General features: G+C 47.9%; 4 protein-coding genes across 4 annotated transcripts; 2 read left to right on the forward strand and 2 right to left on the reverse strand.

Moving 5' to 3' along the window:
* The first annotated feature begins 183 nt into the window (after positions 1-183).
* On the forward strand, positions 184-1,153 carry LOC127757362 (citrate-binding protein-like). The gene is made up of 2 exons (XM_052282866.1): positions 184-456; positions 758-1,153. Exons 1-2 carry the CDS (start codon positions 184-186, stop codon positions 1,151-1,153), a joined length of 669 nt encoding a protein of 222 aa, XP_052138826.1.
* A 138-nt stretch (positions 1,154-1,291) lies between these two features.
* Positions 1,292-3,843, reverse strand: LOC127756921 (exocyst complex component EXO70B1-like). Its single transcript, XM_052282307.1, has one exon. The coding sequence runs from the start codon at positions 3,738-3,740 to the stop codon at positions 1,638-1,640; it is 2,103 nt and encodes a 700-aa protein (XP_052138267.1). The 5' UTR covers positions 3,741-3,843; the 3' UTR covers positions 1,292-1,637.
* Positions 3,844-4,983: 1,140 nt separating this feature from the next.
* Positions 4,984-7,985, reverse strand: LOC127758166 (probable mediator of RNA polymerase II transcription subunit 26c). Its single transcript, XM_052283786.1, has 9 exons — positions 7,352-7,985; positions 7,167-7,235; positions 6,939-7,021; positions 6,758-6,831; positions 6,614-6,666; positions 6,259-6,298; positions 6,016-6,161; positions 5,566-5,662; positions 4,984-5,388 (listed from the first exon to the last, which is right to left on the reverse strand). The coding sequence occupies exons 1-9, from the start codon at positions 7,697-7,699 to the stop codon at positions 5,276-5,278; spliced, it is 1,023 nt and encodes a 340-aa protein (XP_052139746.1). The 5' UTR covers positions 7,700-7,985; the 3' UTR covers positions 4,984-5,275.
* A 9,975-nt stretch (positions 7,986-17,960) lies between these two features.
* On the forward strand, positions 17,961-24,253 carry LOC127756714 (nuclear pore complex protein NUP98A-like). Its single transcript, XM_052282086.1, has 11 exons — positions 17,961-18,272; positions 18,630-19,136; positions 20,126-20,611; positions 20,772-20,987; positions 21,305-21,807; positions 21,951-22,017; positions 22,116-22,173; positions 22,462-22,600; positions 22,741-22,857; positions 22,970-23,147; positions 23,360-24,253. Exons 1-11 carry the CDS (start codon positions 18,254-18,256, stop codon positions 23,992-23,994), a joined length of 2,925 nt encoding a protein of 974 aa, XP_052138046.1. The 5' UTR covers positions 17,961-18,253; the 3' UTR covers positions 23,995-24,253.
* Positions 24,254-24,348: the final 95 nt, after the last annotated feature.

Consider the following 24,348-nt stretch of genomic DNA (forward strand, 5'->3'; position numbering starts at 1 on the left):
CTATCATCACCCAATGTTATCCTAACACCACCATTAATTAGCTTAATCTAATCAATCAAGGACTTGTTCAGAACGGAACACCCATAAAATCCCACTACAGAGAGAGTTACTGCCTCATCGATGATAATAACCTGAACCTGAAGTCCTCAAACTCTGCAGAGAACCAGCGAGCGTAGGATAAAAATGGCCAAGTGTTGCTGGTTACCATGGCTCATCATCATCCTCTTGCCCTTGCCGCCGTGCGACGGGAGCTCCGGCGCTGACGTGGACCCGACCGCCGGCTTCGCCGCCGTCGAGCTCACCGGGGACATGTTCAAGCTGCATAAGCCGTACGACCTGCCGCCGGAGCAGCGGTACGAGTTCCGCGACGGCGTGCGGCGGATGTGGGTGCTCTGCTCCGACCGCCCCTTCAGCCCCGGCAGCACCACCAAGCCACGCTCCGAAATACTCCTAAACGTAATCACACCATTTTTCAAAAATATGTTTTGTTTTAATTTTTTTTAACATAGTACTACTCTTCAATCTAATTTCGCAATGTTGTGACTTTCAGATTGTCTTTCATTTCTTACCAAATTTCAAAATATTCCAAAATAGGTTCTTAAACTTATTTCTGTTTTTTTTAAACATGCTACTCTTCAGTCTTTTTTTTTTAAAAAAAAGGAATCAATCTTAAATTTCCAATGCTGTGAATTTCGTCATCTTTGATTTCTTGAATTTTCTGTGATAATTTGATATGTATCCTTTTTGTTTGGAGCAGAAGACGTACACTTCTAGGGTGTGGCAATTCGAGGCATACGGGTACGTGCCATCGGGCACGACGGGAGTGTCTATCCTGCAGGTGTTCGGCGCGTCGGGGCGCAACACGACGCTGATGCTGCACGTCTACGGCGGCCGGCTGATGTACTACCACGACGAGGCCCGGGTCGTCGACGGCGACATCTACGACAGGTGGTTCAGGCTCAACGTGGTCCACGATGTCGCCAGCGTGGGGAAGCTTGCCGTGTTCGTCGACGGCGAGCGGAGGCTCACCGTCGCCGGACACGGCGGCTACAGGCATTACTTCAAGTTCGGGGTGTACGTGCAGAGGGACCCCTCCCACTATATGGAGTCGCGGTGGAGAGATGTCAAGGTGTACACCAAAATTGTAGACTGAAACTATGGCCTGAAATATCACCAAAAATTATTCTGAATTTAATTTCCTTGTAATTTCCCCAATTGATCCAGATGAAGCTGCTTTTCGGTTGTCAAAGTGATTTTTCTAAAGATAATGCACATTTCATTATGTAGTCAACTTACATCTGATTGTCAAAAGTGATTAACTAACAACAAAGAAAAAAAAGCTCAATTTCATCGGGTAAAATTAAGTACATGGATTAATAATGGATACATAAACCTATCTGCCCTGAGATAATCCAGTAACAATTAGTAGTACATCACCTGTTCGACCGATCGAATTAACATTCTTAACCAGAAAAAAAAAAGAAGAAGAAAAGAACATAAGAAGAAAAAAACAAAATAATTAACACATGGCTTAAACCAAGAAATTATAATCAGCTCAAATTAATCCTCCTCCTTCTTCTTCCCGCGCATTCTGATCCATCTGCGGCTGCGCTCGCGGCGGCGATTTAGTTGTGTTGCTATGTCCGCCTCCTAGTCATGGAGGTGGCGTTGCCGTCGAAGAGCTCGTCGATGATGGCCTCGACGTCGTCGGCGCTGAGCTTGACGTACTTCTCCGACTGCCTCCCGGCGTTGAACGTCTGCGCGAAGCGGCCGAGGAAGGAGCGGTACGCCGGCACGACGACGGCGGCGATGGACACCCTGAGCTCCGACTGCAGCTGCTCGTCGCTCACCACCCACGCGCCCTGCGTCCTCTGGATCTCGTCCATGGCTGCGTTGAATTGCTTGAACCTCTCCTTGAGCACCGGCTTCTGCACCGACCCCTTCACCGTCAGCACGCCGTCGTCGCGGAGCAGGCCGAGCACGCGGCTCCACGTCTCCCGCTGGTAGTTCTTGTGGTACTGCCTCAGGTTGGTCGACTGCTTCCTCGCCCACGCCTCGCCGAGCATGGCGTTCGTCTCCGGCGAGCCCCTGATCTTCTGCAGCATGTACCTCCCATTGTTCATCAGGAAGATGTTGCTCAGTGATGGGTCCTTGTAGAGCCGCGATTTCCCTTCCAGGTTGCCGTGGAGGAGCTCCATCACCTCCATCAGCTGCGCCGCGAACGGGTTCTCGCCGTCGCCGCCGCCGCCGCCGCCATGGGCGCCGTGCTCCCGGAACACCTGCTCCAGCGTGCTGTTGTACTCGCACGCGTACTTGAGGTAGTTCATGACGTAGCGGGTGAGCGGGTGCACGGCGCCGCCCGGGACGGGCTGCTTGCCGGCGTCGGCGCGGATGGAGCTCTCGAGCTCGCGGAAGATGGCGGCGGCGAACTCGCCGAGGCGGGAGCGGACGGAGTTGAGCTCGTGCTTGAGGTCGGTCAGGGCGGTGCTGTTGTTGCCGTCGTCGGCGGTGAGGAAGGCGTCGATGACCGGGGACGCGTCGCGGGTGGCCTCGTACATGTCGAGCACCTTGAAGAGCTTCTCCGCGGCGCGCTTCGTCATGGTCACCGCCTCCGTGAAGTTGAGCATGTGGAGCATGACGCAGCGGGCGAGGTCGGCGAACATGCCCCGCCCGACGGCGGCGTGGCGGCCGGCGAACACGCGGGCGCAGAGGTCGTGCTCGGTGGAGAGGCCGACGTTGATGGTGTGCCGGAACGCCTTGGTCCACGTCGCGATCTCCGCCTCCAGCGCCTCCCACGTCATCTTCACCACGTCGTCGATGCTCGCCTTCTCGTACCCGAGCGCGCGCAGCGACGCGTCGGACGCGTTCCGGCGAGCCACCAGGAACATCTGGGTGCACTCCGTCACGTACCCGGCGGTGACCATGGCGTCGGCCATGGACCGGAGCCGGTCGACCGTCTCAGGCGGGTACGGCGGCGCGGACTCCCCGACTCCGGCCCCGACGTCCACCGACGCGGGGAGGACGCACCGGTCGACCTCGTGCTGCACCTGGTCGAACGTCGTCGCCTTGGGGACGCGCGGGTCGTCGAGCAGCGCGAGGAACTCGTCCTCGAGGAACGCCATGGCGCGGTGCAGCACGGCGGTGACACGGTGCGCCCCGGCGGTGGCGTGCTTCCCGTCGGGGGCCTTGGCCAGCGCCGCCGCGAGCGCCGCGATGCGGGAGATCGCGGCGAGCAGCGCCCGCGGCTCGCCGTTGGCGCCCGTCGCCCACTTGTCCACCGCCGACTCCGACTGCGCGATCTCCATCTCGACGGCGGCGGCGAACCTCTCCAGCGTGGCGTCGCTCAGCGCCTCGCCGCCGTCCTGCCCCGCCGCGACGAACGCGTCGATCTCCACGGACAGCGCGGCGAGGTCAGGCACGCCGCCGTCCCCACCACCACCATCCCCACCGCCCCCACCGTCACCACCGCCACCGTCGCCGCCACCGCAGGGAGCACCGGCGCCACCACGCTCCTCCTCCTCGTACTCCTCCTTGATGGCGTCGCCGGCGGGAGGCGGGTGGTGCAGGTCGAGCCGCCTGCCGTCGTGGTGGTGGTGGTGGCCGGTGGAGCCGAGGGAGAGGTTGCGGTCGATGGCGTCACGAGGCTTGTCGTCGCGGGCGCTGGGCTGGGAGAAGCTGCTGGACTTGTGCGGCGCGTGGTGGCTGCTCCGGCTGTCGGAGTCTCGTCGGCGCAGCGGCATGGCGACGTCAATGGCGGGGGGGTTCGCTACGGCGAGCGGGGGAGGGAGAGGTGGTGGCGGGAGAGAGAAGGTGGGGTGTGTGTGGGGGGTGGGTAGCCGCGAGTTGAGGCGGGTACGTGCGCGCGCGGTTTGAATTGGTCGTCGGTGTTCTGATTTAGCTTGGATGGGAATGAGAGGCACACAGGTGTCCCTCACCTCCCCGAATTTCGAGTGAAAATCGGAGAATGTTTTTATCCAAGTGAAAACAGGCTAAGCGTTGAAAAACGTGAGAACTATAGTAATGTTTTCGTTCTTTGTGACGGGTTAGACCCGTACAGTTAAAAATAATCTGAGTGGATTGAGAAAAAATAATCTAAGAGTGGATTGAGAAACAGTTGCTGAGAAGATAGCTGGTGAGAATCTAAAGAAGCTGTAGCTTCTAGCTAGTTCATTTTCCAGATTCTACAACTACATCTTCTCATAATCTAGGTAAAAATCTAGACTGTTTAGGGGAGCTTCTGGCAACTAAAAATTCTAGTAGAAGCTGCAGCTGCTAGAAGCTCTCTCAAACAGGCTCTAAAGCTCCGGATAAGTTAAGCACACAATATGAAAGAAGACAAGGATTGAGGAGGAGACGGTAGTAGAGATGAAATCCACTTTTTCGTTGATGGAATTCATTTCAGGATCTACATTACAAAAAGTTATTTGGCCTTGTGGCAATCAGCTTTTCGAAAACTTTCATGGTTTCAATGGTTAGGTCAGCTCACCAGCCATGTTTTCTTTTATAATGAAAATCAACCCAGCCTAGAGTTTTGTTGGCTATATCCCCAAATTTTGGCTGGAATTCTGAGTTAGCCTAGAGGGATGGGCACAATGTTTATCTGATGATGGCAAGGACATGCTGCCCATGAAGAGCAGCAGCACGATATCTCCCGTGTTCTTCGGCCAAACCCACTGCTGCAGCAATAAGCCGTTTTGACTACATGATTGCTGCTAAATCTGTTCAAAATGGGGAAGAGGAGAGCACGATCTGACAAACGTGCATGTTGTTTTTTGTCTCGAAAAGAATCAACGCTCATGGTTGACAGTTTTCTACTACATTTTATCATCGGTTCTAAAAGCTCCAAATGTTCTTTCCTAAATTCGTCCATGTGATACCATTGTGTTATATATTAATATCACTTTAATTTGTAACGAACAAATATACAGTCAAATTGATGAGTACATACAATACCTACCTATTAATCGAAAAACGGCAGCAACATTGTAAACAAGCTACATTCAAAATGAAGAAGAAATTACAATAGAAACGAGCACTGTAAGTCTATAAACTTTGTTCTCCTCTTCTTGGTAAGGGAACCCAGACGCATAGCCTCATGTACTAACTGGACAATATTACAGTGAACTGGAAGATGTGAGGCTACGTTAGGGTACCAAATAGGCAATGTAAAAACGATAGTACAATACCCAGAAAACAAATATCAAGCCTTCATTCTTCTTCTTTTATTCTCGTTTCGGCCTTTTTGAAATTACAGAATTGTAGGTCTGCAGGATAATCACCGGTGCTTTCCAGGGAGGCCGCCTCCGCCCTTGCGGATGAAGGCGTTTCTATTTTTCGGCTTTGGTATGTCGTGGATATCCATCACTTGAATTGTCCTCTGCTTTTTCGCTGCAAAAATAAGATGAGGAAAAAAATGTTAGATACATGGAAACCAGTCTATTACTTTAATATGCCATTTTTATGAAATTAATTACATGCAATGAGCAATCAATCCTTCTATACATGCCTCTATGTCCATGGCACATTGTAGTAAAAACATGAAACAATATGTCATGAAATTGTTACCATTTTGTGCTTCCTGGTAGTTTTCTTGGAGTCTCTTTCTGGCAGAATCAAGCTTCTCAAGATCCATAAGATTATCTTTCTGCTCCCTTACAGTCCTCTGCAAAGAGTATTTATGAATACAAGTCAAAATGTAGGCACTGTTTTGCAAGAGATAAGCAGAGAAGATTTATATTCATGTGTACCCTAACATCTTTTCTCATGGCAAGTGGAACATGGGTAACTTTTTCACTATTTTGTATGATAAGATCAATGTGCAATAAGTGGTGCCTAGCAAGGCATCTTTAGTCAAAAGATGCCCACATCTGGGGTCCATGATGATGGAAGTTGCTCTAACTTTTTGTTCGTGGGAACCTTTCTTAATATATTCTAAACAAAATCAAGAGCATATTCTCTGTACTACTAATAACTAATGGGTTTAACAAAATAAGAGGACAATATGATTAGCCTTACAACTGGAGCAGAGGAGGAAGTAGTAGAATAGCCGATGCTGTTGTTCTGTTTGTTGTTATGATATGTAGGTGCTGGGCTTGTTCTGCGCTTCTCAATCATTGATTCGACGCCATTATTATTGCTAGATCTCTCTGAACTCAAACCATCTAGTGTCCAAACAAAAATTCCATTAGTACAGCATGAGGTCTTCAAAGATAAGAACATTGCGCCTATAAGCTAAAAAGAGTAGGTGTGGGAACTCACTATGTCTCTGTGGGCTGGGAGAATACTTGAAGTCTGAAACCTGCAACGGCATAATAATAACAGAGGTGTTCATGAATAAATTCATGTTTTAGTTAGCACTTCTCATCCTCTCTTTTGTAAGACTTGAGCAAAGAATGGTTATCATGTAACGGAATGTGGTATGTCAGTTAAACAAACAGTTGGATGAACTGGGCTAGGAAATATTCCTCGCACGATAGTGCCTACCAAAACCAAACCTTTCTCCACCAGAATTAAAAATGAAAAACTAAAGGTAGTGTGATGAATTTAATTGTGGGGAATTACTAAGCAAGAGCCACAGTGCTTGTCAGCATTGGATTGTTGAAGAGCAAGTTACCTGAGCATTTTGGTAGCTCCTGCCTTGGATTTTATCAGGAGAGTCACCATCAGCTGCGACCACGAAACAAACGACATCAATCAAAATTATCATCTAAAACAAAAACAAATCTAGAAAACTCTGAAACAAAACACAATGCCGTACTTAGAACCGAGCTACCGCCGTCGCCACCGGAGTTGTGCAGCCGCACCCAGTCATCCACTATCTCCTTCCATTTCCTTCAGAGGAGCACGAGAACCAAACAATTGAACACCAGAAACACAACTAAATCACTACTGGATGCACAAGACATAGACGTGTCAGCAAAAGTTCGCTTGTTTATCACCTGACGAGCAGCTTCACAAGCTGCCGGACCTCGCCGGACGGGTGCTTGCGCAGGCCGTTGACATGGCGGCCGATGTCCGTCTCCTGCACAAGATCAGAAACACAAGCTTTTCACTCTCTTAGCTCAGCTGCTTCAACAAGCAACCACCAATCTCATCTTGTGCAAAGCCGAAGAAAAAGCGAATCGGGGAAAGGAAAATGGACCACAGAAAGGTGTGGTGTTCTTGACCTGGAGAGCCTTGTAGGTGATGTCCATGTCTGCGAGGCTCTGCAGCAAGCTGACCAGCTCGTCCTCCGACTGTGACGAAACCATACAGAAGTACAGTTTGTAACAGAAGAAGTGAGCTAGCAGTAGTAGCAAAATCGTACTCCTACACTGCCAAACCGGGTAAAGATGGGGATCTTTGAAGGGACCTGGTCGGGGTCCTCCAAGAAGTCCCTGATCGCCAGGATCTTGCTCTCCATGCCGCCGCCCTCGTCGTCGTCGAGGCCGTCCACGTCGGCATCCTCATCGGGCGAAGCCGGGGAAGCCGCCGCCGCCGCCGCCGCCTCGGGCTCGGCCGATCTCGGCGCGTCGCAGTTCCCGCAGCGGCCGCCGGCGGCGGTGGCGTAGAGGCGCTCCACGATGCCGTCGCGGCGCGCGCGGAGCTCTGCGGGGCGGTCGCGCGCCGCCGAGGCGAGGGCGGCATCGACGAGGTCCCACACGTCGGCCCCGCCCCCGAACGCCGCCAGCGCGCGGCGGAGGCGCCCGTCGGTGTCCATCCCGGCGATCGCCGGAACCGGGTCTTACCCCCCACGATCCGATAAGGCAGAGCCCCCCCTCCTCCGGAATTCCGCCGCAGCGACAGCGACCGACCGCGCTACGCCGCCGTCGCCCTCGTCGTCGTCGTCAGCCCCACCACCTCCGGTTGGGGCGCGGCCATGCCGGGGATGGATTGGTGCGAGGCGGCGATTTGGATTGGCGCAAGCGAAGCGCAAGTGGGGGTGGAGGTGGGATTGGGGAATCGGAATTCGGACTGGAGTGCGGATTGGGTGATGGTTTGGATCCGATAAGGGAGCTTCAGGACCCGCTAAGGGAGTGGTGGACCTGGTAATGTGTTCATTGGTTGGTTAGGAGTTGGGTGGGGGCCTTGGGAATTGTTTGTTTGGTTATTATGATCAAGAGCTCTTTGGAATGCAATATTTCCACAGAGATTTTGTAGAAAATGGAGTGGTTCAGTTTTTTTTTAAAAAAACTGTTAATTAACTCTATTTCAAAGGATGATTATAGAAAATGTTCTGATTATTATGATTTGCTTAGCTTGTTCTTCCTGTTTTCTATCCGCATATATGTGTTGTGTTTTAGAAAGATTTTTTTTCACCTCTCAACTCTTTTAAAAGCCTATAAATCTTTTCAAGCTATAAACTCTTTAAGACTAGGTGAAAACAGGAAAAATAATATACACGTTAATTGTGGTGGATCTCATTATAATGGTATATAACGATTGAATACATATTGAAATAGTTACGTTTGATGAATAAAACAGTTGTATATTAGACAATAAATGCAAGAGCCTTACAGCTGGGCTCAATGAATTTATGAGGATAGGTTTGGACTTGATATAGTGGGACTTGGGTGCTATTTTTTCATATACTAGGTGAAACCCCGCGCATTGATGTAGGAATTTAGTATGGTAACAATAAAAAAATAACGTGTAAGATAGCTAGATAACATCAGATTAAGTAAATTAATGTGGTTTATGATAATATAAATTTAAATAGTATGTAGAATGATGATTCAAACGTAAAAAGTAAAGGTGGTATGACTTTATGGAAGAAGAAAAGTAGGGATATAGTTTGGACCGTAGATTAATTATCTACAGGCTAAAAACAATTGAAGTGATATGACTTAATTAGAGGAAAAAAGGAGAAAGATAATTTGGACCATAGAATATCATAAAACATAATAAAGATATGCATTGAAACATTATATGAATTATGTTGGATGATAATTTAACATGTTTATATTTGAAAAGCTCTTAAATTATAAAAACTATAAAGATATAACATGTTTGCATGATGTTTAAATGCGATGATTGTTAATGGATGATGATGGTCATCTTGTTAATTAGTGGATGATGATGTGGCATCTTTACATGTTAAGCTTAAAGAGTTAGTGGAGAATAATTTTATAGTAAGATAGGATGTGACATCAAGCTTGCAAGAGGCTATCACTCTTTAAGTCCACTGCCACTCTGTATGGTTGTGTCACTATCATTGTTGTTGCTCTAGATATCGACGTTTGTAGCAGTGTTCGACTACGTTCTCAAATATGTTTTTCTTTAAGTTGGTAAGCTATGTTTGGTGGGGTTTAAAGGAGGGTTCAAGATTATGGTTGTGCCATGACAAGTTTAGGCAAATAGGTTTTGTTCGATAACATGAATCCATTTGTTTTTGTTTTTTTGGAAATGAAAGCATTGTTGTTATCTACCACCATCAAACAAGAGGGAGATGGTTAGAGGTGGAGTAGATTTTGGCCCATTAAGTTTGGAAAAAAGTAAAAATTACCCTCCTAAACCATTGCCATAGTTTGAATGGCACCCCTAAACTGTAATACCAAACATTTAACACCCTCAATATTTTACACAGGACAAATAACCCCCTCAAGTACTATTTTGAATGGTTTTGGCATTGGTTAGCACACGTGGCATTCCAGTGTGAATTATAAAAATAAAAAGTTTTGGCTGACTCCATCTTCTTCCTCCTAGGTCCCCCTCCCTCACTCTTTCTCACTTATGGAGGAACCAGTGACGACTAGGGATGGCAATCGAGCACGATGGGCACTGGTAGTGACTACCCATGCATGTGCCTGCGAGGTAATTCTTGCCCGCGAGCGATGCCCATTACTATATGACAGGCAAGGAACAATGCCCATGCACGTTGCTCGCGGGCGCCGTGTGCCAATGGGCATGCCCGTTTACCCACCAGTTTCAACCACAAGTAGTGAGCCGGTGTCACAGTTGAAAGAAAAACATCTGTACAAGTTAAATAGTACAAGCATTATGAATTCATCAATCATACAACTTCAACAATAGAAGCCTGTGAGGCTTGGTCACGATGGTTACTGCTGGCTAGAGTAGCATGATGGTTGTTGCTGCCCGGAGTTGCCATTGGTTCAAATCACTACCAATCAAATCAGAATAATGGATCAAAGTCCGGAGGGACAAGGGGGGAATACCTTGCTAGAGGAAGTCGATGGCTGGAGGGTTAGCGGCAATCGGAGGTAGCAGGCACGCGGGTGGTGACCGGAGGTATGGCAGTCGTCGGCTAGAGGAAGTTGACAGCAGCAACTGGAGGCAGGCGAGCAACAAGCCGACGAGCCGTCGGGGGTAGAGCCAGGCGGCGGTCGATCGGCAGTTTGGGGATGAAGCGCGCCCTACCTCACCCTTTGCACATCGTGGACTCGTGGTCTTGCGTGGTGCCCCTGCCGTGGCTCGTGGTGGCTGTGAAGGAAAGGGAGAAGAGGAAAGAAACCCTAGATGGTGATGAAGAGGTGGATTTTACACTAAGATGACTGAGGGCTCACATGTTAGTTAGTTTTCATGGGTAAACGGGTGAAGCGAGCATGGATAGTCACTACCTATGCCCGTGCCCGTTTGTCTGATGGGTACAGGTTTTGACTAATAAAAAACCCATGGGTATTAAATGGAGAACAAACCCAACTCTATTAGGGTTTTTACTTGCCGGTAAATGGGTCAAACTGCTATCCCTAGCGACGACAACTTGGAAGGGTTGCAGCGGCGGCTAGGAGGTTCTTGTTAATCTGTTAATGCACCGCATGTTTTATTTGGTAAGCATTGCTCTATAGTTGATGCATGTGATGATCCCTTGCACTCCGCACATTGCCATGGGGTTTCTCAGCTCCTCTGACCGTCTCCTCACCAGCTCCCGCTTCAATCTATCTCTCTCCGGCGCGACCAGCTTCGAGGAAGAGACGCGACAAAGCATTCTACTTTGTGCCGCGGAGGCGTAGCCGCCGGCACATGAGCAGACCATCGCTAGGGACGCGAGCATGGGCCCCAAGACATAGCTGGACAAACGCTGACCCCGGACAATTGCTTCTACGTGCGCGGCTGCGCGAGCGAGGGCGGCAAACCGGGAGGGAGAACTTGGCGTGGCTGGAGTATGAGATCACGAAAGCCAGCATGTACCTATTGAAGCGCCGACGGTGAGGTACTATGCAGGTTTTGTGCAAAAGTGCCACAACTTTGCTAATGCCCACTATGTGTTTGTTAATATGCCTACGTGGATAGGAGGGGGAGGAGAAGGGATCGGATGATGACACGCGGGTCCCATGCTATCTTGTTTTCTTTATTGAAACTTCTATTGACTAGACCGCAACACGTGCACCGCGCGCGACATCTGCTCCCTTCACGGCAAGTCGCCGCTCCGCCGCCTCTTCCACCATGAGAGGCCCATCCGAAATAGGGAACAGTAGATTGCAATGAGTTGAGTCATGGGAAACTTGTCTTTAATCAATATTTCTCTCTCCAATTCCTCTAGAAATAATAAATAATACCGTGAGTGTCCAGTAACTAATTACCAACTTTTTATAGTGTCCTATAGCAGAAACGAATTCTTGCGGTGTCCCTAGCTAATTACACGTTTTTGATATCTCGTGGTAAATTTTGCCAAAAATCAAAATGTCTATAATATGAAATGGAGGGAGTAGAATGTTGTGTTTCTTACGGTGAGGCGGATTTTGGTCCTAGCCTCCTAGGGTTGGTGGGGGTGATGGTGTTGAAGGGCTTGTTGGTCCGTACGCTGACGCCGGTGTCATAGCGGCGGCGATGCTCCTGCAGCACGTCGGGGGGGTATATATATATATATGTGTGTGTGTATATATATATATATATATATATATATATATATATATATATATATATATATATATATATATATATATATATATATATATATATATATATATATATATATATATATATATATAGACACACACACTTTATATACATACGCATAAATTTTGTATATATAAAGTTTATACGAATGTATATAAAGTATATATATACGTATATATACAATACACATGTATAAATTTTTATGTATAAAAAATATGCGTACCTACGTATACAACATTTGTATACATGTATATAAATTTTATATACGCACATATAGAAAGTTTGTATGCGCGTATATACAAAGTTTGTATACATGTATATATATATATTAAAAACCGAAAAAGCCAAAAAAAGCCGGAAGAAAAGCAGAAATAACCGAAGAAAACAAAAAGCCGGAAAAAACCGGCGCAGCCGCCCTCTCCGCGTGTGCCACGTGGCCGCGCCGCGAGGGAGGATGAGCGCGTGACTGTTCACCTATCAGGGCATGTACAATGTAAGCCACGCCAAGATTGTCCTCACTAACTGAAGCCACTGCATGAGACACCCATCTCCCAATGGGATATACTCGTAGCTGGGTTCTTCGAATCTCAAGCAACCGGGTGGAGGTACTCTAGCCCACAATGGGGTGCCCCAACCCATCTAGCCACATGTATTATTTTCCTCCCTATCCCTAGCCTCTTCTCTCTCTCATTTATACTGTCAGCCCCCCCACCAGCCACCAATCGCTTCTTCCCATCCTCTTCTCTTTTTCCTCACGAGAGTGCGAGACGCGTCCATCTTCTCATCTCCTCTACCCGCCTATCTCCGTGCAAGTCTCCGGCCCTCCACCCATCGTCGCTCGCCCCTCCTCCCGTTCTTCTCTCTCCTCCCACCCGTCACCGCCTCTCTCCCACCGCTCATCGCTGTCCACCACGCCGGCAGGTGGCCCTGCCCCACCGCCACCGCCAACCTCCCCACCTGTTGCGCCATGCCGAGATGGTTCGCCTCGGCGGCGTCCCGGCTGCGGTGCACTGAGTGCCGGGACGCGCTTTGCGAGGACGCAGAGGAGGTGTGGACCCCCGTTTCTATAACAGGAATCATTCGTGTAAACAGTACCATTTCCCTGGATCAAGTAGTCTGGTACACACGAGTTCATAGCTGAAATACCAAAAGCACATACACGAGAGTCTAGTGCTAATTATTACATCATAAGCCCGCAGGCATTCTCTTAAATCATCGAACCGAGCGGTCCGGAATACATCCAAAAGCAGAAATAGATGAGGCAGCGGAATTCAGGCAGCGGCATGCCATTGCCACAGGCAACGACCGTAACTAAGACCTACTGAGCGCCATCGTCTTCATCTCCCTCCTAGTAGTAGGCATAGGGATCCTCCGAAGCTTCATCTCCCACTTCTGATTAATTTTATATTTGCAAGGGTGAGTACCAACCGTACTCAGCAAGCCACCACAGCAAGAAATGCACATGATAGGGGTATTCAAAGGATAGCTATGGTTCCTTTGCGCAAAGCCAGTTTTGTAATTCTTTTCGCAAGCCTAAGACCTAGCACAGACTAACCAAATTTTAGTACCAGCGTTCATATTAAACAATGACGGTTCTGTCCACCATCCATTGTGATCCCAAGGATAGCTTCCCGCCATCGAGTCGTTATGGTTTTCTGAGGACGTCCACATTCCCACCTCTCAGGAAGTGGCTCCATCAGCATAAAAATCATCATGCAATATCCCATCCCACACAGGTTAAGAATTTAGAGTCTAGCCAAGTGTAATACATGTCCCGGTGCTCAATAACCACGAGCACGGCTATTCAAATAGATTTGGTTTACTCACACTGCAGTGGATGTACACTTTACCCGCACTCCACAACTGCCCAACACATGAGCCTCGTCCCAACACATGAGACGCGTCACGGCAAAGCTTTTCGATAACCTCGCATTGGCAGTACCCGCTCCATGAACTTAAATCCTCATGCACTCTAGGTGTCCATGTTTCTAGCAGTGAGAGGAGTTCTGGCGCTCCCGGGAAAGAGAAGTCTCACACACATATTAAATTATAGTTCAAGTTAAGTTCTCTCTCTCACACACTCATGGCAATCCTACCAATGGCGACACCGATGTAGGGCACGCCTCTCGGCCCTACCTCAACGGCTGTCCCATCGTAGCGCACCTGCCTCACTCAGGGGTGAACCATCTATGCAGGGATACTGCCTCCGCTCGGCTATCTAATCCGCTAGGTCTATACCCATTCGAGAAGTACGGTTGTACGGGGGTCGTTTCATACTTAACTTCATGGCTCGGTCCTTAATTGACCGGGGACGGTACTAGCCTTTTCCAGATACCACCCAAATCCTCCGTCCGCCCCAGTCGAAAATAGTTGTTTAGTTTTATTTTTTTTCCTTTCACAAATCATGTCATCAATATCATGGCAATGTGGCGCTCATGTCTCCACATGCCGCATCTCAATTACCTTCCCAAAGGTAATTGCCCAAGCATATAGCATTTGATAAATATGAGTATGCATAATTCTAGAATAGCATTTCTAAGCAATTGTCATAATTGACTAGGGACTCATACGTAAACATGGTTACGAAGGAATAAGGGCAAACAATAATCAAGGCATGGCATAATCACAAGTAGGATGTTCATCATTGCATGGAATTTTATTTGTAAACAAAATAATTTCGCAATTGGGATCAACATGTTCAAGGAATAGTGATGACTTGCCTTGCTCAATGTCTTGCGGGTCTTGACCTTCGCTTGGATCCGCAACTCCCTCGGGCTCTATAGTTACGTGCGAAAATTGATTTGAATTCGGTTAGAATTCAAATTAAAATCCAAATAAATCCAAATAAAGGTCGAATGCGAAAGTCGATTTCTTTATATTAACTTTATTATTCGCGAACTAAGGCAAACCCAATTTCGATTCAAACTATTTTGCGGGTATAAATATTTTGTTGTCATAAGTTTTTAATTTAATCTAACCGAGCATTGTATCCATATAATAGGTTAGACATTTCTATTGCGAGCTAAACATCGGACGGAATCCTAAAATTATCTTATAATATTATACGATTTAATTTAGTCTATGGCTAAATGATTAAATATAATATACGTCTAAAATTCCTAGTGATTAAATCCGAATTTCTATCGTGAATCGATTTCTTATAGAGATTACCCAAATATAATTTATAATAGCCTATAAGAATTCATCTAATTAATTATATCTAAATTACTACCGCGAATTGATCATTTGTAGAGATCATTAAAAACAATCTACAATAATCTATATAATTCACCTAATTGTTTAGTTTTTAAATACATCTATGATTATAGCATTATTTTGCAAATACTATATTTTCGTTAATCCTATACTTAAATTCTAATATTTTTTTTAAGTGTCCTAAATTTCTCCTAATTTTTACTACTTATTTCCTTCTCTTTTCCCCCTTTTTCTTTTCCTTTTCTTTTCTTTTCTTTTTCTCTTCCTTCTTTTCTTTTCTCCCTCTCTCTTCTCTCTTTTCCTTCCTTTTTCCTCTCTCTTCTCTCTTTTCTTTTCTTCTTCCTCCACCCGGCTCCTCCCTGTCTCTCTCCCTCTCGGCTCCCTCTCTCCCTACCCGAGCGGCGACGGCGGTGGACGCGAAGGGGGAAAGGCGGCTCACCGGCGGCGGCGGTGGCGGCGACGACGGCGACGGCGGCGCAAGGCGGCGACGCACGGCGCGGCGGCTCCGGGGCGACGGCGCGGCGGCTTCGAAGGTGGCGGCGCGGCGGCACGACAACGGCGGCGCGGCGGCGCGACGACGGCGGTGCGTGGAGAAGGGGAAGAGGGAGAGGAGGAGGGAATGGAGTGGGGTGGAGGAGGGGATTGGGCCGGGGTTTTTATAGGGGAGAGGGGAAGAAAGAGAGGGGAAGGAGGGGGAAGGGTGAAACGACGGCGGCGCGGGGCGCGAGGCGGCGGGCTCGCGGCGCGAGGCGACGAGACGGCGCGCGGCGCGGCAGCGGCGATGGGACGCGCGCGGCGACGGGACGTCGATGGCGACGGCGACAGCGGTGGCGCGCGGCTCGGGGCGGGATGCGATGGGCGGCGACACGACGGCACGGCGCGACAGCGACGGCGCGGCGCGGGCTTGACGGCGACGGGCGGCGACGCGGCGACGGGACGGCTGCGCGGGGCTCGAGGCGACGCGGCAACGGGACGGCAGCACGCGCGGCACGGGGTGGCGATGTCGGCGCGGGCTCGGGGCGGGATGCGATGGGCGGCGACACGACGGGTGGGCGGCGATGGCGATGGGCGGGTGGTGCGGCGCGGGATGGCGACGGCGAAAGGACGATGGCGCGGCGACGGGATGAGCGCGCGGCGCGGCGACGGGATGGGCGCGTGGCGGCAGGCGGGCGCGCGGCGCGGGGCGCGAGGCGGCGGTACAGGGCTCGAGGCGGCGGCACGCGGCGCGAGGCCGACGGCGACGCGACGGCGATGATGGCGACGGCGGCGCGGCGGGCGAGCGGCGCGCGGGCGAGCGGCGCACAGGCGGGCGGCGCGCGGCGAGCGGCGGGCGGCGCGCGGCGAGCGGCGCGCGCGGCAGGGGAGGGGGCGGGGCTAGGGGGACCGTGTCGAGCACCTGGAGTGCAATGAACAGTGACTTTTCTATTTATCCCGATTTTTGTGTATTTTCCATATAAATTTGATTCAACAATTCCTAATTTTTGCATATATGCATTTTACTCAATATTTATGTTATCTCAACTAATGAATTCACCGTAGATTAATATTACTCATATTTTATTTTTATTTAATCTATTTGAATTTTTAATTAGGGTTAACTCTTATTCCATCGTATTTTAATTGATCCAAATACGGTCGCGATAATATTTTATTTATTCCTATCCACACCTAATCTTTATTTTAGTTTATATTTATTTTACCAACTTGTTTTTATGGTTTATTCCTAATTAACTATTCTTTACTCACGGTTAGTAAACTTCGAGATCAAATCCAAATAAAATAAGCGAATAGGATCGGCATGATGCAATTAATTTTTAAAGTTTTTGAAAATCCGTATTTTTAGAGTTTAGATTTTTGTCGGTCGAATTTTCAGGGTGTTACAGGAGGCCATCTTTCCTCTCTCTCCCTCCGCACGACGAGTGTGCGCATGGTGCGATGGCCAGATCTGGTCGGCCGCGTCGTCTCCGGGTCGTCGCCGTCACGGATCCATCTTCGCCGGGGCCGTTGACGGCTCCTCCACCACCTCGCCGTGGTGGATCCGTCCATTGCCTCGCCCCTCCACCACCTCACCACGTCGGCTCCTCCACCACCCCGTCCGTCGGCGTCCGAGGTAGAAAGGGCAAGAAGGGAAAAATATGGAGGGAGGAGGTAGGGGAGATGGGGATCACGAGCCGTTCTCAGGAAAAGGGAGTGGAGGATGGGGGTCGCTACTCGCGCCTCCTCCTCCAGGGGCATTGCTTGGGGCAGTTGATGGACGCCGTGAACGAGGGTACGCTGTGGGGCTAACCATTGGGCCTGTTCGGCTGCCCTTTTTTGCAGCCACACGGCAGCGAGCTGCAGCTGCAAGCAGCACAGCTGCAGCCGCACAACACAAGGTTGCAGCCGCAGCGCTGCCGCAGATAGAACAGCCGAACAGACCCATTGTACATGCTCTTTGCAGTTTCGGTCGTAGGGGCTATACAATCTACACCACGAAGTGGGAAATTTAACTATTTGCCACTCTTGTGACATGGCAATTAACGATTTGCCACGCTCTGTTAATGACACGTGGACCCTCATGTGTCTATGATATGTGGGTCTAGTGGTAAATCGTTAAGCACCATTCGTAAGAGTGGCAAATAGTTAAAAGCCCCCGACGAAGTTGCCCTTGCTAAAAACGGGCCATATGAGTAGCACATTTTGTAATGGGCCGTATTATGTTGGCGGAAATTCCAAGCGGGCCCAACAAGTCGGCGTAAATTCCACGCGAGCCGGCCGAAGAAGTAGATGGAATTCGATTTGGGCCCAAAGAAGTTGGCGGAAATTCCACGCAGGCGCGGAAGCAGAAGAGGCAAAAGCCCTCGACGTTGAGCGTTGAAGCCACGCGACGCGGAACAGATCAGCGTCGGTATATATACCTTCTCTTCTTCCTCCTCTCTGCCTCCGCTTCCCTCCGCCTCCTCTCGCCGGTTTCCTTCCCATCCCCGCCGAGTCGCCGTCGCCACCGCCGCCGAATCCCCCGCTCCCCGCCGCGGGAAGTCGCCGCCGACCTCCCACCGCACGCCGCGCGGTCCTCTTCAGATCCTAATCGCCGGCATTGAGCCACCCTACCCGCCGGCGATTCCGCCGACGCAGAGGAGGGGAGGGGGAGGAGGAGCAGGAGGACTAAGAAGTCGCCGCCGCAGCAGCCGCAGCCGCGGCCCTCATTGCCAAGGAAGCAGCCATGTTCGGCTCGAGCAACCGTAAGCGCCCCCCCGCCGCCTCCTCTCCTCTTCTCTGGTTCTCCCGCCCGCCGCATCCGCCACTTGGTCCGATTGTGCCCTAGCGAGATAGGATTTTCCCGTCTCCTGTTAGTATTTTGGTTTTGATAATTTCCACTGTTGCTACTACTACTTGGTGATTTCTACGGGTGCTCCCCGCCTTATCGTATTGTTCAATGTTCAAAACACGGGATAATAATCTTCCACTGTTGATGCATCGTCAATGAACTTTTCAGCGAATTAATTGCGCGCGATGCATAACATGCTAATCTATTTAGTTTTTGCAATGCAACAAGTTTATATCACCATCTGATGTGATGATTTGTTCGTCCCTTGCAGCATTTGGGCAGTCGTCGACTAGCCCTTTTGGGCAGACCTCAAGCAACCCATTCGGGGCACAGACAGGCGGATTTGGCCAGGCGAACACTACCACCACCAATCCTTTTGCGCCGAAACCCTTTGGCAGCCCGATCACCGCATTCGGGGCACAGACAGGAAATTCACCTTTTGGCACGACGTCCACCGGAGCCTTTGGCCAGCCATCTGCTCCGACGTTTGGCTCGACGTCTACCGGAGCCTTTGGCCAGCCATCCGCTCCGACGTTTGGCTCGACGTCCACCGGAGCCTTTGGCCAGCCATCCGCTCTGGCGTTTGGCTCAATGTCCACCGGAGCCTTTGGCCAGCCATCCGCTCCGGCGTTTGGCTCAACGTCCACCGGAGCCTTTGGCCAGCCATCCACTCAGGCGTTTGGCACTCCGTCATCCTCTCCATTTGGGAGCTCTACACCAGCTTTTGGTGCATCACCAGCCCCAGTGTTTGGTGCCACATCGTCTACCTTTGGCAGCGGTTTGTACTTCCGGCATTCATTCTCTTCCGTATGTTATTTTATTCAACTTAGAACCATGTATACTATGCACTTTTACTGGATATGCACTAGTCGTGCATATTTGTTCAATATTTCATTGCTACCATAGTAACTCTGGCTATAAAGCCGTTCTGGCTCTCAAATATATTCAGTATATTGTAGATCCTTAGCTCGTTGGACATTTCCTTTTCTGGTACCTACAGTTATGCAATCCCGATTTTATAAACTGATGCTCTCGCGCTTGTTTATTCACAAAAGAAACAATGCTAGAAAATATGTTTTTTATTTGGTTCTCTTGTTGGGCTGGCAGTGCTGGTTGTCCAACTTTGCTGAGAAATTCTACAACAGAATCTGCCTAGACTGTCTAGTGCAACTTTATTGATTGTGCTATCCAGGACAAACAGTTTGCAACCAAGTTTGTGATCTCTATATTACTAGTTCTGTAGAAGAATTTCGGGGCTTGAATTTTGTGAAAGATAAGGTAATATTTGCTTGACCACTAAGTACCAAAATGCGGGAGTAAAAGTTGAGAGAGCCTGAGGATGAAAATGTCAATTCTCCTTAAATTGGCAACTTAACTATCCACTGTGATGAGGCAAGCACACATATGTATTACAGTCTAGCAATATTTTATAATAAAATTTAAAATGGCAATCTTGCCTCATCTAAGTACTACATAAGTGTGCTTGCCTCATCATAATCTTTCAAACTTGCTTAAGGAAAGTAAAAAGGCTAACATATGTATATCTTGTAAGTTCTCCCATAGTAGTAAGTTCCACTGTGAGTATTTTGATCAAACATGCTTATAGGAGAAACTTGAAATATGATATGAGATGTTTTCTACATTTGTTATAGAGATACTCAGTTTCTCAATAATGAGCGATGTTGTTTCATCATCTTGAGTTATGAATTGATCTTTTTGAGTTATCATTTTGTAGTACGTGTGACATGATAACCACCAAATTTGCAGGATCATCATTGTTTGGACAAAAGCCAAGCTTTGGCGGTTTTGGTTCTTCTCCTAGCCAGTCTAGTGCTTTTGGAGGTCCATTCCAGCAAGCACAACCAGCATTTGGTGGCAGCACTTTTGGCGCGGCAAGCACGCCGACCTTTGGCACCACAACTACACCATCCTTTGGTGCCACAACTACACCAGCATTCGGCACGACCACCCCAGCATTTGGTTCAACATCTACATCTGTATTCGGTGCTTCAAGTGCCCCAGCATTTGGTTCTACAGGCTTTGGTTCATCCACCACTCCTGGTTTTGGATCTTCAGGTACTACAGCCTTTGGTGCAGGTAGTACTCCAGGATTCGGAGCTTCAAGCTCTGGCATGTCAACTAGTGCTTTTAACTTTGGCTCTTCTCCATCTTTTGGTCAAACAATACCTACATTCGGTAGCACTCCCTTTGGAACAACTTCATCTACTTTTGGCTCACAGACATCTACATTTGGTAAGTTTTTGTCCATGATCTTATTGTCTTCCCCTCCACATGCTATACTTCTTGGTGTTAGATTCTTTTGTTATCCCCTGATGCCTCACCTCTGCAATCCTTTTTTGTCTCTACTTCTATCCCCTGATGCCTTATCTTGAATGTTTTCTTTGAGTTTCAGGATCACAGACAACAGCACCAGCATTTGGGCAAACATCATTTGGGAATCAAGCTGGAGGAACCAGAATACAGCCTTATACTCAAACACCAGATGCGGACAGTGCTACAAGTGGTACTCAGCCTGCTGCAAAATTGAACTCGATATCAGCCATGGAGGCATACAAAGCGAAGAGTCATGAAGAGCTGAGGTGGGAAGATTACCAGCGTGGAGACAAAGGTGAGTCTTTTTTTGGGATTGTGTGTTTTGCACTTCGTTTGTAAACAATCTCTTTAACCATCACATTTAATTGCTTTTGCATGAACTCTTTATCATGTTTTTTCTTTAAAAAAATAAACGAAGTTACTTTTATGTATTAGTTGCTGCGGTGGCGTAGTTCAAGCACTTTTGGTTGATTACAAATTTAAAATGGCAAATTATACTGATAGAGCTAGCCTTTTATGCTTCTGTAGTTCATTCTGCATTATTATAAGTTTAGTTCCATATGCCTTCTTTCTGTACAATTTTTGAGTAATTCATTATTTTTTAACCCTCAGGTGGACCAAATCCTTCAGGAACTCCAGCAGTGACCCCTAGCTTCCCATCTCCAGTCAACAACCAATTTTCCCCAAACCCTCCAAATGCATTTCCATCAGCATCTGCGAACAATCCATTTGCTCCCAAGCAGCCTTCAACTGGTTTTGGTTCTATTTCATCCGTGTTCAATTCAATATCCAGTAATACAGCACCAGCAAGCTCAAGCCCATTTGCACCAACTATAAGTAACCCATTTCCTACACAAACAAACTGTTCTCAGTTTGTAAATTCCGCTTCTAGTCCTTCTCTATTTGGCACAATAAACCAAAACTCATTCAGTACGTCTGGGACTAACAGTCAATCAGTTGGGCTATTTGGTCCTTCCCCATCAATTGTGCAACAGCCCAGCCAGGCATCATCAGGGTTCACATCGAGCTTCCCATCTTTTTCTGGGAGCCTATTCAGCCCACCTACTCCTGTGGCGACTGGTGGATTGTTTGGCAGCGGGCCTTCACCCTCAACGGTAAGCTTCTTTTTCTAGCTATTTTGATATTTTGTCCAGAGTGATTTTCTTTATAACTCTGATACATTTATCTTTGTACTACTTATCTTTCCTTTGTAAAAGTATCACTGTTAACAAATTGACTCTGCCCCTTTATGATTAAGCCGACGTTGCAACAACCTGTCCCTGCTCAAATGCCCAGCATTTTGTTCCAACCTCCAGCTCAAACAGGTTAGTGTTTTGTGTCCTAATCGATCTCCAGTTCTTCTACTTGGAGAGCAAAGTCGAGTTAACTTACTTTTGTTCATGTACATACATGGTTACTGCAGCTTCTACTGGTGGATTTCCTGGCGTTTCCAATACAAATCAGGCACCTTTTGGACAGCCGTATGATCTCTTCCATCTACTTCTCAAATGCAAAAAAATGTTCTTTTCCGTTATATATATTTCTTGTAGATAGGCAGAGCAACTGATTTGCTTTGGTAAGTTGAATATGAACAACAATGTGATCGTTTATACTGATATGTGATGTAGCGATTAACAGAACAGTGTTTTGAGAAGTATCACAATTCAGTTACCCTCAAATGAACTTTGGCAAGCATTGGGAGTTTTTTTTAATGACAGATTAATATGTCCTCATTTAAGTTGCAATTTCCTGTTTCATATTAAATGCAGAACCCCTAGCCAGTCCAATATGGTCATGCAACCAGCTCTTGTTAAAAATCCATTCGGGACGCTGCCAGCGACTCCTCAGATGTCCATTGGGAATGGTGGATCAGCCCCTTCTGTTCAATATGGAATCTCAAGTTTGCCGGTCAGTGTTATTACTGCCTTAACTATCTTGATTGTCCTATTAGATGGTTTAGATTGTCTGCTGGCAAGTTGCTCTTCTGAGAATTTCAGAAAGGACAGAAAAGTTTGCATGTTTGATTGATTCATTCTGCTGTCTTGCAGGTTGCTGAGAAGCCTCATACGAGCAGGGCGTCATTATCCATGGTGGTTCCTAGGCATTTGTCACAGAGAAGGATAAAATTGCTGCCAAGAAAATATAATCCGATATCTGATGGCAAGGTAAAGACTTGCAAGCTTTTTGTATGTCAAGTTGTTTTATGATTTTTTGTTGGAATGTTCTGCAAGCATTAAGAAAACATTTGACATGATGCTCATCTTTCTTGTTCTTTAGGTTCCATTCTTTGCTGATGATGAAGAATCTCCTGCAACACCAAAAGCTGATGCTTTTTTCATCCCTAGAGAGAACCCAAGAAATCTGGTAATCCGACCAATTGATCAGTGGCCTTCACGTGGCACAATGGACAGGCAACAAATTCCAAAGAATTCAGCTGATATTGATGAACATGAAGGTAATTCTTTCTACTTAAGTTCTACTACTTCACATACATGCAGTTTTGTAGTGTTAAAGATTTTAGCATCCCCTTGTGCCTCTCTTCCATGAGATGTGCAGCAAAGGCAGCATGTGCGGCATTGTAAATCATTGTTAAAACTACTATGTTTGTCTCTTCATTTTGCACCTAAATGTGCAATTATCGGATGTTAATTTGAGGATGTTTTGCAGGCTCTTTGGCTGAGAGGGAGTTCAACAAGACTGCCATTTCACCAACCAGGTCTACTTCAATCGAAAATGGCATCCACCGTGATGACCGTGCATCAAATGAGCCTGATACTGTGAGAAGGCATGGGAATGGTGCTTCTGTTGAGAGGCTTGCGCCTAAGCTAGTGCATGCCGATTATTACACAGAGCCTAGTCTGGAGGAGCTTGCTGCCAAAGAACGTGCTGAACCAGGCTACTGCAGTCGTGTGAGGGATTTTGCTGTGGGACGTCATTGTTGCGGTAGCATCAAGTTTATTGGAGAAACCAACGTGAGGGGCCTTGATCTGGAGTCCATTGTGGAATTCAATAACCGTGAAGTGATCGTGTACAAGGACGATAGCAAGAAGCCCCCTGTTGGTGAGGGTCTGAATAAAGCTGCCGTGGTGACCCTTCTGAATATCAAGTGCATGAACAAGAAGACGGGGGAGCAGTACACAGAGGGTCCGAGGGTGGCCAAGTACAAGGAGATACTGGTGAAGAAGGCTGAGGAGCAGGGTGCTGAGTTCATCTCATTCGATGCTGCCAAGGGCGAGTGGAAATTCAGGGTCAAGCATTTCAGCTCCTATGGCTTTGGTGAAGCTGAGATCGACTCTTGCTAGTGTTCTTTTTCTTCTTTTTTTTTTTGTTTTTTTGTGTTTCCTATCTGTAACTGGTTCTGTAGAGGAGGATGCTGAACTGAATTGGTGATTATATAGTGTAGTAAATAGTGCCTCCTTGTTACATGTTTTTGCTCTAATCTTTTGGGGTAGCTGTTTTCATCCTGCCATGAGTATCATCTCTATTTCTGATTCATGGTGTCTGAAAATTGTGCAAGTCTTAGTTAATGGTAGAAACAGATCCATACGTGCGTTTTTTAAACAATGATTACATTCCAATGAACAAGTGAAATATCTTTTAGTATCAAAGCATTCTCAGTAATGGCCATAACTTTTCCCTTAAATTTCGTGCTCTAA

This window comes from Oryza glaberrima, chromosome 12, assembly GCF_000147395.1.
Source record: "Oryza glaberrima chromosome 12, OglaRS2, whole genome shotgun sequence".
In the NCBI taxonomy this organism is placed as follows: domain Eukaryota; kingdom Viridiplantae; phylum Streptophyta; class Magnoliopsida; order Poales; family Poaceae; genus Oryza; species Oryza glaberrima.